Here is a 12,653-nt window from a genome sequence, read left to right on the forward strand (position 1 = left end):
CCTGACATCTGCCCTTATTTTCTTGCAGTTTTCTGGACCATAATTTTAGACTTTTAGACTAGACAGATATAACAAGAGGTTGAAAGTAGGCATTGCTTTGTTTTAAGGGGCCATTAGCCCAAAAGGTTAGACAGTTTTTTTGCATGCTTGTTGCTGTCAACCATTTTCTGAAGCATGCCATGAATTGTTTAGACTGAAACTACCTTAAAGTGCAACTAGTTAATGTCATGAGAGTGAAATAAGAACAGTCATCTGTTTAAAACCACACACAAAAACACAAAGTAGTCGTCAGTACGTGCAGAGCTTCCGTCGTTTTCCACATCCAGGCAAACCATGAGATTTAATCTTGGTGATGGTGTGAAATCCTTCAGAAGAAGGAGGTGGTGTTGTTCATCATTTCAACAGCAGATGGTGGTGGTGACTCAATTATCACTGGAGGCAACTGAGAGGAATGAAAATGCACAATACTTAGTTGACAAGAAAACGTAAATGTGTTTTGGAGAAAAGAAAAGAAAAAACTCAAACTTTAAAAATATAAATACACATCACACATGTAATACCGTCTGTAGAAAGCATTCCCCCACGCTGTAATACATCCCCGTCGGCAGGGGGCGCTGCTCTTTTTCTCGTTACCTTTTAAAATAAGCCGCTGCCTCTTTGCCCCCCTGAGGTGAAAGGACACACAGCAACAGCCAAGATGACAACATTACGACCGTTTACCTGCGATGATTTGTTTAAATTCAACAATATGTGAGTGAAATTGTGTCAGTTTTACGACTCCAGGTGTATTTAACGTTATTACACAGGTATCTGGTGTTTGTGTGACAGGGACGTCCTCACATCCTGTGTTTCTGTGTGCAGCAACGTTAGCAAGCTAGGCAGTGTGATCACAGATCGACTCCCAGCCCGTTCTCCACTGACGGAGAGAACGTTGCGGATCTCCATACAAAAAAACATACAATTAAGTGATTTCTCTATTATTGACAACACAGACAGTTTTTAACACCTGATTTTAAAATGCTGTGAATTGTTGCATCTTGTATGAAAAATCGGCCTACACATAATTCGTCAAAAACCTGTCGTTTTAGGTTGGAAACCGTTGCCTTGCTAGCAAATTAGCTAGCCATAACGAGCTCCCAGCGGGCTTTAGCAGTCCAAATCAGTTGTTAATGTTTAATTTTATACGAAGTTAATGGGTTTTGGTCGGGCACTGGTATGCCGAACGAATGTAAATAATACCAAGTCAGACGTTTTGAGACTAAACCTGTTAAATAACAATAATGTTAAACAAAAACCTAAAATTACTGGATTGAGTTTGGTGTGGTTATCTCGTACAGCACTTGTTATCAATTGGGCATGAAACCGGTAAGTAACATGTTTCAGACTAACTAATGTTTGTCTCCTTTTTGTTTAACAGCAACTTGGATCCTTTGACAGAAACTGTATCCTTCATTTTCATGTTAGCTAGCCACGTTAGCTTAGCTTACACGTTAGCTTACTTACAGGTGTGTTTCCGTGTTATTTAAATTTAAACGACACATTTCAGATGGTTTATATCTCTTGGTCATATTTATTCCAGCTAACAGCATTTAATATACTGTATACTTTCGGCTGTTAATTGAATAGGTCCACATCACTGGATATAATATAGTATAATACAACTGTCCTGTAACAAAATCTACTTTCATGAAGGTTATGATGTTCAGTTTGTGTAGAAACTGTTTCTTTAACCTTTGACCTTCAGTATGGGATCCCATTTTACCTCCAGTATCTGGCTCACTGGCCGGAGTACTTCATCGTTGCAGAGGCTCCTGGTGGTGAACTGATGGGCTACAGTAAGTTCCCCTGCTCTGTCAGGTTTTCAGTCACAGTAAGATTGTTTAAAAACTAGTTCTACTTTTTAAGTTCATGTACTCACGTACACATTTATGATTTAAATGAATGAACTGAATGTCATTGTCTGACTTTTCCTCTTTAAATTCTCCGTAATATGTTGGTATGTCACAGCAGTAAACCAAAAATTCAACAACCAACCATAAAAGCCTTGCCTGTCCATGCTACTAAATCTGAACTGAGTAACCACCAACACTGAGCTCATGGCAGTTCCATGTTTTCTTGCAGTCATGGGGAAGGCGGAGGGATCTGTGGCTCGTGAGGAGTGGCACGGTCACGTCACTGCTCTGTCCGTCGCTCCGGAGTTCAGGAGACTCGGCCTCGCAGCCAAACTCATGGAGATGCTGGAGGAGATCTCAGAGAGGTTTGTATGGTCATTACACTCGAGGGCCTGCGACGTGTCAGACATCAGCCAGTACTACAGCAGTGTCAGACTTGGATTGTCTCTCTGCCTTGTGAATGTTTCAGTTTATTTCTGAGAAACAACCTGTCTGATAAGATGTTGTAATGACTGATGTTACCTCCTTATGATGGAGGTTTTACTGTGTTTGCTTGTGTTTAATATTGCGTTGTTGTGTCATCTTGTAGGAAAGGTGGATTCTTTGTTGACCTCTTTGTGCGAGTCTCCAACCAAGTGGCGGTGAACATGTACAAACGTCTGGGCTACAGCGTCTACAGGACGGTGATAGAATATTACTCAGCCAGCAACGGAGAACCTGACGAAGACGCTTATGGTGAGATGAGTTTAAAAACTGAAACCACCAGGTTACCAGACAGAAATACATTAAAATCTGGGGTTGAGAAAGTGTTGACTGATTTTTGATGATACAGGTGTTTCAGGGTTTTATTTGACCAGGCTTTGAGATGTGTCTCTGAGATTTGTCTCCAACCCAGCTACAATGAAAGGAACATCTCCACTGCACTGGGGATGGAGGAAATCTAGGAGTTTCTTTTTTCATATTTTGGTTGAATTTACCCTTTAATGACGTAACCACACAAACTCTGGAGGTTACAAACAAAACCTCTGTCCTCCCTTTCTCCTTGAGATCCAACAGGTGAAGTCTGTTTGGCTTTATGACACAAACCTGACCTGCGGAGGCTGAAACTAGGTTTGAAAAAATCCTGATTTAACTTTTTTCTTTTTGCAGATATGAGGAAAGCTCTGTCCAGAGACACAGAGAAGAAGTCGATCATCCCGCTGCCACATCCTGTCAGACCAGAGGACATTGAATAACAGTAGACTGTGGCTCTCTGACACTCTCACACTGCCTTTATCCTCATAATCAGATGTGAAATATGTGTAATAACTACAGGACCTGCTCAGTTACATTGTACATAGATAAACTGTCACAGATGCTGCTTCCCCATTTGTCAAAGCTTAATAATAGTCAGAGAGCCACGCTTGTACAAATTTTGATATTTAAAAATCTGAAATTCTAAATTCAGCTTCATTTCCTGTAAATTCTAAATTTGCTTAAGAAATGACACAAGAAGCCGGTTTGAATTGACGTGTGTGTAATGGCACAGTGGCAAAGAAAACATGGTCAAACAATAAAGACTGCTCATGAGCTGGTTGTTACTTTCATAAAAAACAAAACAGTAGAAAAATGAATCCTGGTTGTTTACTCCGCTCGTGTCCCTGAGTGAATCTACTCTTTATCTTCTTCACTGCTCCTGCTCTCCTTCTCCTTCTTCTCTCCACCATCATTATCCTCACTCTCACTGTCACTGCTGCTGCTGTCGTCGTCGTCTCGGTCGTCGTACGTCTTCTCCTGCTCTGTTTCAGTCACAGTATTCCTGTCGGAGCCGTTCTCCAGCTGGTTGTTTTCAGGAGAAGCTACAGGTTCCTGAGAGCGCAGCGATGTCTCCTCAGCCGCTGGACCTTTTTCTGGAACCACCTCCCCGTCGTCGTCGTCGTCTGTTGCCTGCTGCTGCTGCTTCTTCCACATCTTGGCCATGGCCAGCAGCTTGAGGTTGGGTTGGTTGGCGGCGTCCTCTGGGAAGATGTAGTCGTAGTACTCCTCCCAGCCTGCGTCCGACTGAGGGAACCAGGGACAGAGATTATGATTAATGGAAAAGAAGCAGAATTGTTGTTGATTAACGATCTGTTAATTAGATTCTCTGTTAGAAACCAGTTTACTGTTTGACATCCAGTTCTTACCCCGTCCTCTGCTGTCAGCTTCCTCCTCTTCTTCACCTTCTCTGGCAGCAGCTTCCTGACTCTCTCCCTGGTGCTGTCGGAGCCAAACTCCCTCTCAAATTCCCTCCAGGACTCGAGCAGCATCAGCCGCTCCTCCTTCTCCTCGCAGCTCCTCATGCTCTTGTTGGCCTCCTCGTAGATCTGCCGGCACTTCTGCAGCCTGTCGGGGCTGTCGATCGACAGCTCGAACTTGGCGTAGCTGATCCAAACCTGCACGAGAAGACGACAAAGGTCATACGGTGTCAGACAGGTAATCACAGAGCTGGTAAATCTGTCTGTTGTGGTTCCTAGTACTGGCTTTTGTTTACTCCCCCCTCACACTTCCAGATTAATGATTTCATTAGAACTCTGAGTAACTAACATAACGTCACATTCACAACTTTTCCAGGTGTTTTCTGGGTTCAGGAGGTTGTTCTCACCTTGACGTGTTGGGTGCGCTGCAGCAGCCGTTTGTAAAGGTTCCTTGTGTTTCCAAACTCCTCCTGCTCAATCTCAAAGTCAATGTAGGACTTCCACAGAACCTGAAATCAGAGCAGACACAGATGCTTGGAAATGAAATGATATGTTTATGTTTGTAATGTTTTCTGTGCAGACCAACCTACGCCCTCAGAGAGACAAATCTGGTCAAAAGTTACAGTATAGTTACAGTTACAGTATAGAAAATGCACAATACTTAGTTGACAAGAAAACGTAAATGTGTTTTGGAGAAAAGAAAAGAAAAAACTCAAACTTTAAAAATATAAATACACATCACACATGTAATACCGTCTGTAGAAAGCATTCCCCCACGCTGTAATACATCCCCGTCGGCAGGGGGCGCTGCTCTTTTTCTCGTTACCTTTTAAAATAAGACGCTGCCTCTTTGCCCCCCTGAGGTGAAAGGACACACAGCAACAGCCAAGATGACAACATTACGACCGTTTACCTGCGATGATTTGTTTAAATTCAACAATATGTGAGTGAAATTGTGTCAGTTTTACGACTCCAGGTGTATTTAACGTTATTACACAGGTATCTGGTGTTTGTGTGACAGGGACGTCCTCACATCCTGTGTTTCTGTGTGCAGCAACGTTAGCAAGCTAGGCAGTGTGATCACAGATCGACTCCCAGCCCGTTCTCCACTGACGGAGAGAACGTTGCGGATCTCCATACAAAAAAACATACAATTAAGTGATTTCTCTATTATTGACAACACAGACAGTTTTTAACACCTGATTTTAAAATGCTGTGAATTGTTGCATCTTGTATGAAAAATCGGCCTACACATAATTCGTCAAAAACCTGTCGTTTTAGGTTGGAAACCGTTGCCTTGCTAGCAAATTAGCTAGCCATAACGAGCTCCCAGCGGGCTTTAGCAGTCCAAATCAGTTGTTAATGTTTAATTTTATACGAAGTTAATGGGTTTTGGTCGGGCACTGGTATGCCGAACGAATGTAAATAATACCAAGTCAGACGTTTTGAGACTAAACCTGTTAAATAACAATAATGTTAAACAAAAACCTAAAATTACTGGATTGAGTTTGGTGTGGTTATCTCGTACAGCACTTGTTATCAATTGGGCATGAAACCGGTAAGTAACATGTTTCAGACTAACTAATGTTTGTCTCCTTTTTGTTTAACAGCAACTTGGATCCTTTGACAGAAACTGTATCCTTCATTTTCATGTTAGCTAGCCACGTTAGCTTAGCTTACACGTTAGCTTACTTACAGGTGTGTTTCCGTGTTATTTAAATTTAAACGACACATTTCAGATGGTTTATATCTCTTGGTCATATTTATTCCAGCTAACAGCATTTAATATACTGTATACTTTCGGCTGTTAATTGAATAGGTCCACATCACTGGATATAATATAGTATAATACAACTGTCCTGTAACAAAATCTACTTTCATGAAGGTTATGATGTTCAGTTTGTGTAGAAACTGTTTCTTTAACCTTTGACCTTCAGTATGGGATCCCATTTTACCTCCAGTATCTGGCTCACTGGCCGGAGTACTTCATCGTTGCAGAGGCTCCTGGTGGTGAACTGATGGGCTACAGTAAGTTCCCCTGCTCTGTCAGGTTTTCAGTCACAGTAAGATTGTTTAAAAACTAGTTCTACTTTTTAAGTTCATGTACTCACGTACACATTTATGATTTAAATGAATGAACTGAATGTCATTGTCTGACTTTTCCTCTTTAAATTCTCCGTAATATGTTGGTATGTCACAGCAGTAAACCAAAAATTCAACAACCAACCATAAAAGCCTTGCCTGTCCATGCTACTAAATCTGAACTGAGTAACCACCAACACTGAGCTCATGGCAGTTCCATGTTTTCTTGCAGTCATGGGGAAGGCGGAGGGATCTGTGGCTCGTGAGGAGTGGCACGGTCACGTCACTGCTCTGTCCGTCGCTCCGGAGTTCAGGAGACTCGGCCTCGCAGCCAAACTCATGGAGATGCTGGAGGAGATCTCAGAGAGGTTTGTATGGTCATTACACTCGAGGGCCTGCGACGTGTCAGACATCAGCCAGTACTACAGCAGTGTCAGACTTGGATTGTCTCTCTGCCTTGTGAATGTTTCAGTTTATTTCTGAGAAACAACCTGTCTGATAAGATGTTGTAATGACTGATGTTACCTCCTTATGATGGAGGTTTTACTGTGTTTGCTTGTGTTTAATATTGCGTTGTTGTGTCATCTTGTAGGAAAGGTGGATTCTTTGTTGACCTCTTTGTGCGAGTCTCCAACCAAGTGGCGGTGAACATGTACAAACGTCTGGGCTACAGCGTCTACAGGACGGTGATAGAATATTACTCAGCCAGCAACGGAGAACCTGACGAAGACGCTTATGGTGAGATGAGTTTAAAAACTGAAACCACCAGGTTACCAGACAGAAATACATTAAAATCTGGGGTTGAGAAAGTGTTGACTGATTTTTGATGATACAGGTGTTTCAGGGTTTTATTTGACCAGGCTTTGAGATGTGTCTCTGAGATTTGTCTCCAACCCAGCTACAATGAAAGGAACATCTCCACTGCACTGGGGATGGAGGAAATCTAGGAGTTTCTTTTTTCATATTTTGGTTGAATTTACCCTTTAATGACGTAACCACACAAACTCTGGAGGTTACAAACAAAACCTCTGTCCTCCCTTTCTCCTTGAGATCCAACAGGTGAAGTCTGTTTGGCTTTATGACACAAACCTGACCTGCGGAGGCTGAAACTAGGTTTGAAAAAATCCTGATTTAACTTTTTTCTTTTTGCAGATATGAGGAAAGCTCTGTCCAGAGACACAGAGAAGAAGTCGATCATCCCGCTGCCACATCCTGTCAGACCAGAGGACATTGAATAACAGTAGACTGTGGCTCTCTGACACTCTCACACTGCCTTTATCCTCATAATCAGATGTGAAATATGTGTAATAACTACAGGACCTGCTCAGTTACATTGTACATAGATAAACTGTCACAGATGCTGCTTCCCCATTTGTCAAAGCTTAATAATAGTCAGAGAGCCACGCTTGTACAAATTTTGATATTTAAAAATCTGAAATTCTAAATTCAGCTTCATTTCCTGTAAATTCTAAATTTGCTTAAGAAATGACACAAGAAGCCGGTTTGAATTGACGTGTGTGTAATGGCACAGTGGCAAAGAAAACATGGTCAAACAATAAAGACTGCTCATGAGCTGGTTGTTACTTTCATAAAAAACAAAACAGTAGAAAAATGAATCCTGGTCGTTTACTCCGCTCGTGTCCCTGAGTGAATCTACTCTTTATCTTCTTCACTGCTCCTGCTCTCCTTCTCCTTCTTCTCTCCACCATCATTATCCTCACTCTCACTGTCACTGCTGCTGCTGTCGTCGTCGTCTCGGTCGTCGTACGTCTTCTGCTCTGTTTCAGTCACAGTATTCCTGTCGGAGCCGTTCTCCAGCTGGTCGTTTTCAGGAGAAGCTACAGGTTCCTGAGAGCGCAGCGATGTCGTCTCCTCAGCCGCTGGACCTTTTTCTGGAACCACCTCCCCGTCGTCGTCGTCGTCTGTTGCCTGCTGCTGCTGCTTCTTCCACATCTTGGCCATGGCCAGCAGCTTGAGGTTGGGTTGGTTGGCGGCGTCCTCTGGGAAGATGTAGTCGTAGTACTCCTCCCAGCCTGCGTCCGACTGAGGGAACCAGGGACAGAGATTATGATTAATGGAAAAGAAGCAGAATTGTTGTTGATTAACGATCTGTTAATTAGATTCTCTGTTAGAAACCAGTTTACTGTTTGACATCCAGTTCTTACCCCGTCCTCTGCTGTCAGCTTCCTCCTCTTCTTCACCTTCTCTGGCAGCAGCTTCCTGACTCTCTCCCTGGTGCTGTCGGAGCCAAACTCCCTCTCAAATTCCCTCCAGGACTCGAGCAGCATCAGCCGCTCCTCCTTCTCCTCGCAGCTCCTCATGCTCTTGTTGGCCTCCTCGTAGATCTGCCGGCACTTCTGCAGCCTGTCGGGGCTGTCGATCGACAGCTCGAACTTGGCGTAGCTGATCCAAACCTGCACGAGAAGACGACAAAGGTCATACGGTGTCAGACAGGTAATCACAGAGCTGGTAAATCTGTCTGTTGTGGTTCCTAGTACTGGCTTTTGTTTACTCCCCCCTCACACTTCCAGATTAATGATTTCATTAGAACTCTGAGTAACTAACATAACGTCACATTCACAACTTTTCCAGGTGTTTTCTGGGTTCAGGAGGTTGTTCTCACCTTGACGTGTTGGGTGCGCTGCAGCAGCCGTTTGTAAAGGTTCCTTGTGTTTCCAAACTCCTCCTGCTCAATCTCAAAGTCAATGTAGGACTTCCACAGAACCTGAAATCAGAGCAGACACAGATGCTTGGAAATGAAATGATATGTTTATGTTTGTAATGTTTTCTGTGCAGACCAACCTACGCCCTCAGAGAGACAAATCTGGTCAAAAGTTACAGACCCTCACTAGAGTCAGGAGGTGAAAACAATCTGATCTTTCAGTGCTGATCTGCTTCACTCTCCCTGTTCAAAGCATTTCAATCAAAAAGAAATTTGTTCTGAACTTGTAAAAGTCATAATTGTTACCTCTGGCATGTCCAGTCGCGGTTGTCCAATGGCGAGTTCAAAGATGGCGCGGGCTCTGTCGATGTCTCCCAGGATTGTCTCCAGTTCTGCAAACTTGATCCAGGTGGTGCAGTTCTCCGGACTGAACTCCAGGTATTTCTCGTACAGTTTCCTGCAGCGGTCAAACTCACGCAGCTGCAGCTCGAGCTCGATGTAGCCCTTCAGCAGTTTGTTCTTCGGACATTTACCGATCGCTGTGCCCTGAAGAGAGAAATGATGATGAGTTGAAATCACACAGACCGCTTTTTTAGCATTGCAAAGTAACATGTTTGCTTCTAAATTTACCTCTTTTACTTCTTTTCTTTAGACTGATTAAATAATGTCGGATGTTGAATCTTACCATGACCTTTCTAGCTCCCTGCAGGTTCTTCTGTCGGATCTCAAACTGAGAGTACAGCAGCCAGATCTTAGCAAAAGTGAACTGAAACAAAAACATAAGATCACAAACCCTTCTGTTTTAGTACCACAATTTATTTAGGACTATAACTTACTAATATTTGTAACAGAAAATCAGAGTAAAAATCTAAATTACCTTTTTATGAGGGATGAGATCCAGACAGGCCTGGTACACCTGTCTCGTTCTCTCAGGATCCTGACAAAGAAAGAATAAAAATGATTTGAGCATAATTTGCAGAGCTCGTTACTGACAGCTGAGAAGATGATGTAAAGTGTGTGAACTCACCTTGACCTCCAGCTCTTCATACAGAGCGTAATTGATCCACAGGTAGATGTATCGTCTCCAGTGTCTCTTCTCCTGGATGGGGGGGATGTTGGCGATGGCTCTCTCGTAAACCTCCCTCACTGTGTCGGGGTCGGCGTCGCTCTCCACCAGACGCAGGTAATCGAACCAAGCGTCATAGTTGTGTGGGTTCGCCTGGATACAAACAGAGAAATGTTAAGTCACAAGGACAAGAAGTGGATGGTGGTTCAGGCGCCCGTTTTCATGGTTAATACCTTGACCTCCTCCTCGTACTGGAACCTTCGTTTGCTGACGATGACGTCCTCAATTCCCCTGCGGTCTCCAAACTTCTTCTCAAACATCGTGTAGTTCTTGAAGAGCTCCTGTGCCTGGTGTTTAGGGATTCTGTCCAAAGCGTACTTATACATCACCCGAACTCGTTCAAACTGAGAGAAAAGACAATCAATCAACAAGTTTGTTATGGGCACCAATGCTTCTTATAGCTCTCCAGTACCTACCTTAAACTCATAGGAGAAAACAAACCCTTAAGTCTGTTAGAGGATGGATTTTTTTCTATACTGAGCTGCACAAACCTCTTTCTGTGTCTCCTCGAACTTGGCAAAGGCCACAAACAGGTTTTCATCCACATGCTCCTCTCCGAAGAACTCCACCGCCCTCTCATACACCTTCCTGCTGTGAGCGATGTAGCCGTGCTTCTCCTCAAAACGAGCATATTTGATCCAGTTCTTCACTTCGGGGTGAACGATGACAAGTGCAGCGGAGTTAAGGAGTTTTCAGACGACAAACAACTAATCATCAAGTGTTCTAGAAATATACAACCAGATCCTGTGAGACGGGTGAGTATACCTGTGCAGTGGTAAATTCTGCTCTTTGCAGTGGATTAACAGTCAACACCAACAAAAGGATATATCGCTCATAAATGGTGCGAGCTTTGTCCACCTCCTTGTAGCGCAGCTCAAAGTTGATGTAGGAGTGCCAGGCCTGTTCATCGGGCTCCCACTCCATCCAGCGCTCAAACACCTGCCTGCAGCCGGCGACGTTCCCCAGCATCTCCTCCATGTAAGTGTACTTGTACCTGTGTAAAGGACCAATAGTCAGACATTAAATAAATACAGCAAGGTAAACCTGTCATCACCACCAGAAACCCTGGTCTATCAGCAGGTAATTAAGTGTGATTCTGACCAGAACTGGTTGACTCGTGGGAGGATGGTGATGGCTCTGTCCCAGATGTTGCGGGCGTGATTCACCTGCCGGCTCTTCATCTCCATCTCGGCATATTTCAGCCACAGTGTGATGTTGCGGTGATCGACATCCAGCGCTCGCTCGTAAATGGAACGAGCTCTGAAACCAGAGATGAGAAACAATCACACAGTGAGTATGTAGAGGATTCTCCTCTAGGTATGTGATAATATAAGACTGTTAAACAAGCACAGTACCTCTGGATCTCCTTCAGGCTTTCCTCCCATTGTGCATATTTAATCCAGTTACTGATGACAGTGCGATTTTTCCTTATGTTGTCCTCAAACCCCTGAAAGAAAAGACACAAAAGGTTAGTCTTCCTTTACTCATCTTGGGTTTACAGTGTTAAAGTGAAAAATAAACTAAGAATGTCTGTGTTTAAGACTGCAGACTTGTCAGAAAAATGCAGCACACGATGAACTGATGCACCAGTCATTTCACTGGTTGTGTGTATTTACCTTCCTCTTCCTCAGTTTGTAATCATTCAGCTCCTCCTCATCAGTGATCTTCTGTTTTGGCGGTGGTGGCAGAAGTTCAAGCTCCCTCTCTTTGGCTTCTCTCAGCAGCTGCTCTGCAGTGATCTGAACCTCTGCAGGAGCTTTATTCTTCACCTGAAACACAGGAAGGAGGTGAGCAAAACGCCCTTGACAAAACATGGTGACTTTGCTCATCCAACTTATCCAGGACACAATGCACTGCGTGCAATTTAAGGTTTCATTTATCTTTACACGTGTTTGTTTCAACACTGCCACAGTTTATACACAGTGGGTGTCTTGTAAATCCATGTAGGCTTAGCACGCACATGTACACACATAAATACTCCTACGGCTATCATTAATATATATAGCTTGCATTCAACCCTTCTGACTGTACTTTTAAATGTTTATGACGCTTTGTAAATACTTTAAGTTTATGTAGGAGTAAGGCAAGAACTTCCAGCATTTAACTCATGGAGCAAAAACATGAGTAAGCTTTGCAGTACAATATAAAATATGATAATAATAAGATGTCGGGAACCCAAACAACGCACAGTATAATCAGTTAGCATGAACAGGAGAGTTAGCTTAACTGTTTTTGCGGTTAATGAGATTATCGTTAAGCTAACGTTACCCCTCGTATAATTATACTTTGGTGAATGTATTTAAATGTGTAAGAAATGAACTTAAAAGTAATCATGAGCTCTATCTGGCGGCATGGAGAAGAATGCTTCATTCTTCAAGTTTACCGCTGTGGGTTAGCATTAGCTTAGCCGAAGTCAACTCATGGCTCTTCTGGTTTGTGTTTTGTTTTTTTACCTTCGCCACCTTCGGTATCCGCTGTTTGCCTGCCGCTGTGGACGCCATTTTGCTGGCAGGTTTGTCTTAAAGCAAAGATCAGACTATCAAAGCGGTTTAAAGATGTTTCGACAACGACAAAAAAAACTGACAGCCGACGAAACGTTTAGATCCCATCCAGCGCCAGCCGCCATTAAAATACCCATAAGGCCTTGCGAGTTACCGTGAACCTCTAGTGCAGCGTTC

General features: G+C 43.3%; 3 protein-coding genes across 6 annotated transcripts; 2 read left to right on the top strand and 1 right to left on the bottom strand.

Annotated features, from left to right (window-relative positions):
* Window positions 1–653: 653 nt before the first annotated feature.
* Window positions 654–3,461, top strand: LOC108872466 (N-alpha-acetyltransferase 20). The gene is made up of 6 exons (XM_018660148.2): window positions 654–750; window positions 1,418–1,442; window positions 1,745–1,835; window positions 2,122–2,257; window positions 2,482–2,627; window positions 3,042–3,461. The coding sequence occupies exons 1-6, from the start codon at window positions 698–700 to the stop codon at window positions 3,125–3,127; spliced, it is 537 nt and encodes a 178-aa protein (XP_018515664.1). The 5' UTR covers window positions 654–697; the 3' UTR covers window positions 3,128–3,461.
* crnkl1 (crooked neck pre-mRNA splicing factor 1) lies at window positions 3,388–12,601 on the bottom strand. Of its 4 annotated transcripts, none has more exons than XM_051071657.1 (14): window positions 12,429–12,601; window positions 11,592–11,744; window positions 11,331–11,422; window positions 11,077–11,235; window positions 10,803–10,969; window positions 10,467–10,645; window positions 10,149–10,319; window positions 9,877–10,068; window positions 9,727–9,786; window positions 9,535–9,615; window positions 9,156–9,395; window positions 4,513–4,614; window positions 4,055–4,303; window positions 3,388–3,932 (listed from the first exon to the last, which is right to left on the bottom strand). In XM_051071657.1, the coding sequence occupies exons 1-14, from the start codon at window positions 12,474–12,476 to the stop codon at window positions 3,543–3,545; spliced, it is 2,283 nt and encodes a 760-aa protein (XP_050927614.1). In that variant the 5' UTR covers window positions 12,477–12,601; the 3' UTR covers window positions 3,388–3,542. The 4 variants fall into 4 exon arrangements, with proteins under 4 accessions (XP_050927614.1, XP_050927613.1, XP_050927612.1 ...); XM_051071656.1 differs by lacking the exon at window positions 4,513–4,614 and adding an exon at window positions 8,811–8,912; XM_051071655.1 differs by lacking the exons at window positions 4,055–4,303; window positions 4,513–4,614 and adding exons at window positions 8,353–8,601; window positions 8,811–8,912.
* On the top strand, window positions 4,952–7,759 carry naa20 (N-alpha-acetyltransferase 20, NatB catalytic subunit). The gene is made up of 6 exons (XM_018660149.2): window positions 4,952–5,048; window positions 5,716–5,740; window positions 6,043–6,133; window positions 6,420–6,555; window positions 6,780–6,925; window positions 7,340–7,759. The coding sequence occupies exons 1-6, from the start codon at window positions 4,996–4,998 to the stop codon at window positions 7,423–7,425; spliced, it is 537 nt and encodes a 178-aa protein (XP_018515665.1). The 5' UTR covers window positions 4,952–4,995; the 3' UTR covers window positions 7,426–7,759.
* Window positions 12,602–12,653: the final 52 nt, after the last annotated feature.

Source organism: Lates calcarifer, linkage group LG7_1 (assembly GCF_001640805.2).
Source record: "Lates calcarifer isolate ASB-BC8 linkage group LG7_1, TLL_Latcal_v3, whole genome shotgun sequence".
In the NCBI taxonomy this organism is placed as follows: Eukaryota; Metazoa; Chordata; class Actinopteri; family Centropomidae; genus Lates; species Lates calcarifer.

Excerpts from the sequence above, each read along its gene's own strand:
- LOC108872466 (XM_018660148.2), top strand. The coding sequence starts at position 698 with ATGACAACATTACGACCGTTTACCTGCGATGATTTGTTTAAATTCAAC. Across the intron at positions 1,443-1,744 it reads TGGATCCTTTGACAGAAACT|TATGGGATCCCATTTTACCT; the intron begins GTATCCTTCATT and ends TTTGACCTTCAG. Across the intron at positions 1,836-2,121 it reads TGGTGAACTGATGGGCTACA|TCATGGGGAAGGCGGAGGGA; the intron begins GTAAGTTCCCCT and ends GTTTTCTTGCAG.
- naa20 (XM_018660149.2), top strand. The coding sequence starts at position 4,996 with ATGACAACATTACGACCGTTTACCTGCGATGATTTGTTTAAATTCAAC. Across the intron at positions 5,049-5,715 it reads TTGTTTAAATTCAACAATAT|CAACTTGGATCCTTTGACAG; the intron begins GTGAGTGAAATT and ends TTTGTTTAACAG. Across the intron at positions 5,741-6,042 it reads TGGATCCTTTGACAGAAACT|TATGGGATCCCATTTTACCT; the intron begins GTATCCTTCATT and ends TTTGACCTTCAG.
- crnkl1 (XM_051071657.1), bottom strand. The coding sequence starts at position 12,476 with ATGGCGTCCACAGCGGCAGGCAAACAGCGGATACCGAAGGTGGCGAAG. Across the intron at positions 11,423-11,591 it reads ACAAACTGAGGAAGAGGAAG|GGGTTTGAGGACAACATAAG; the intron begins GTAAATACACAC and ends CTTTTCTTTCAG. Across the intron at positions 10,069-10,148 it reads AGTACGAGGAGGAGGTCAAG|GCGAACCCACACAACTATGA; the intron begins GTATTAACCATG and ends GTTTGTATCCAG.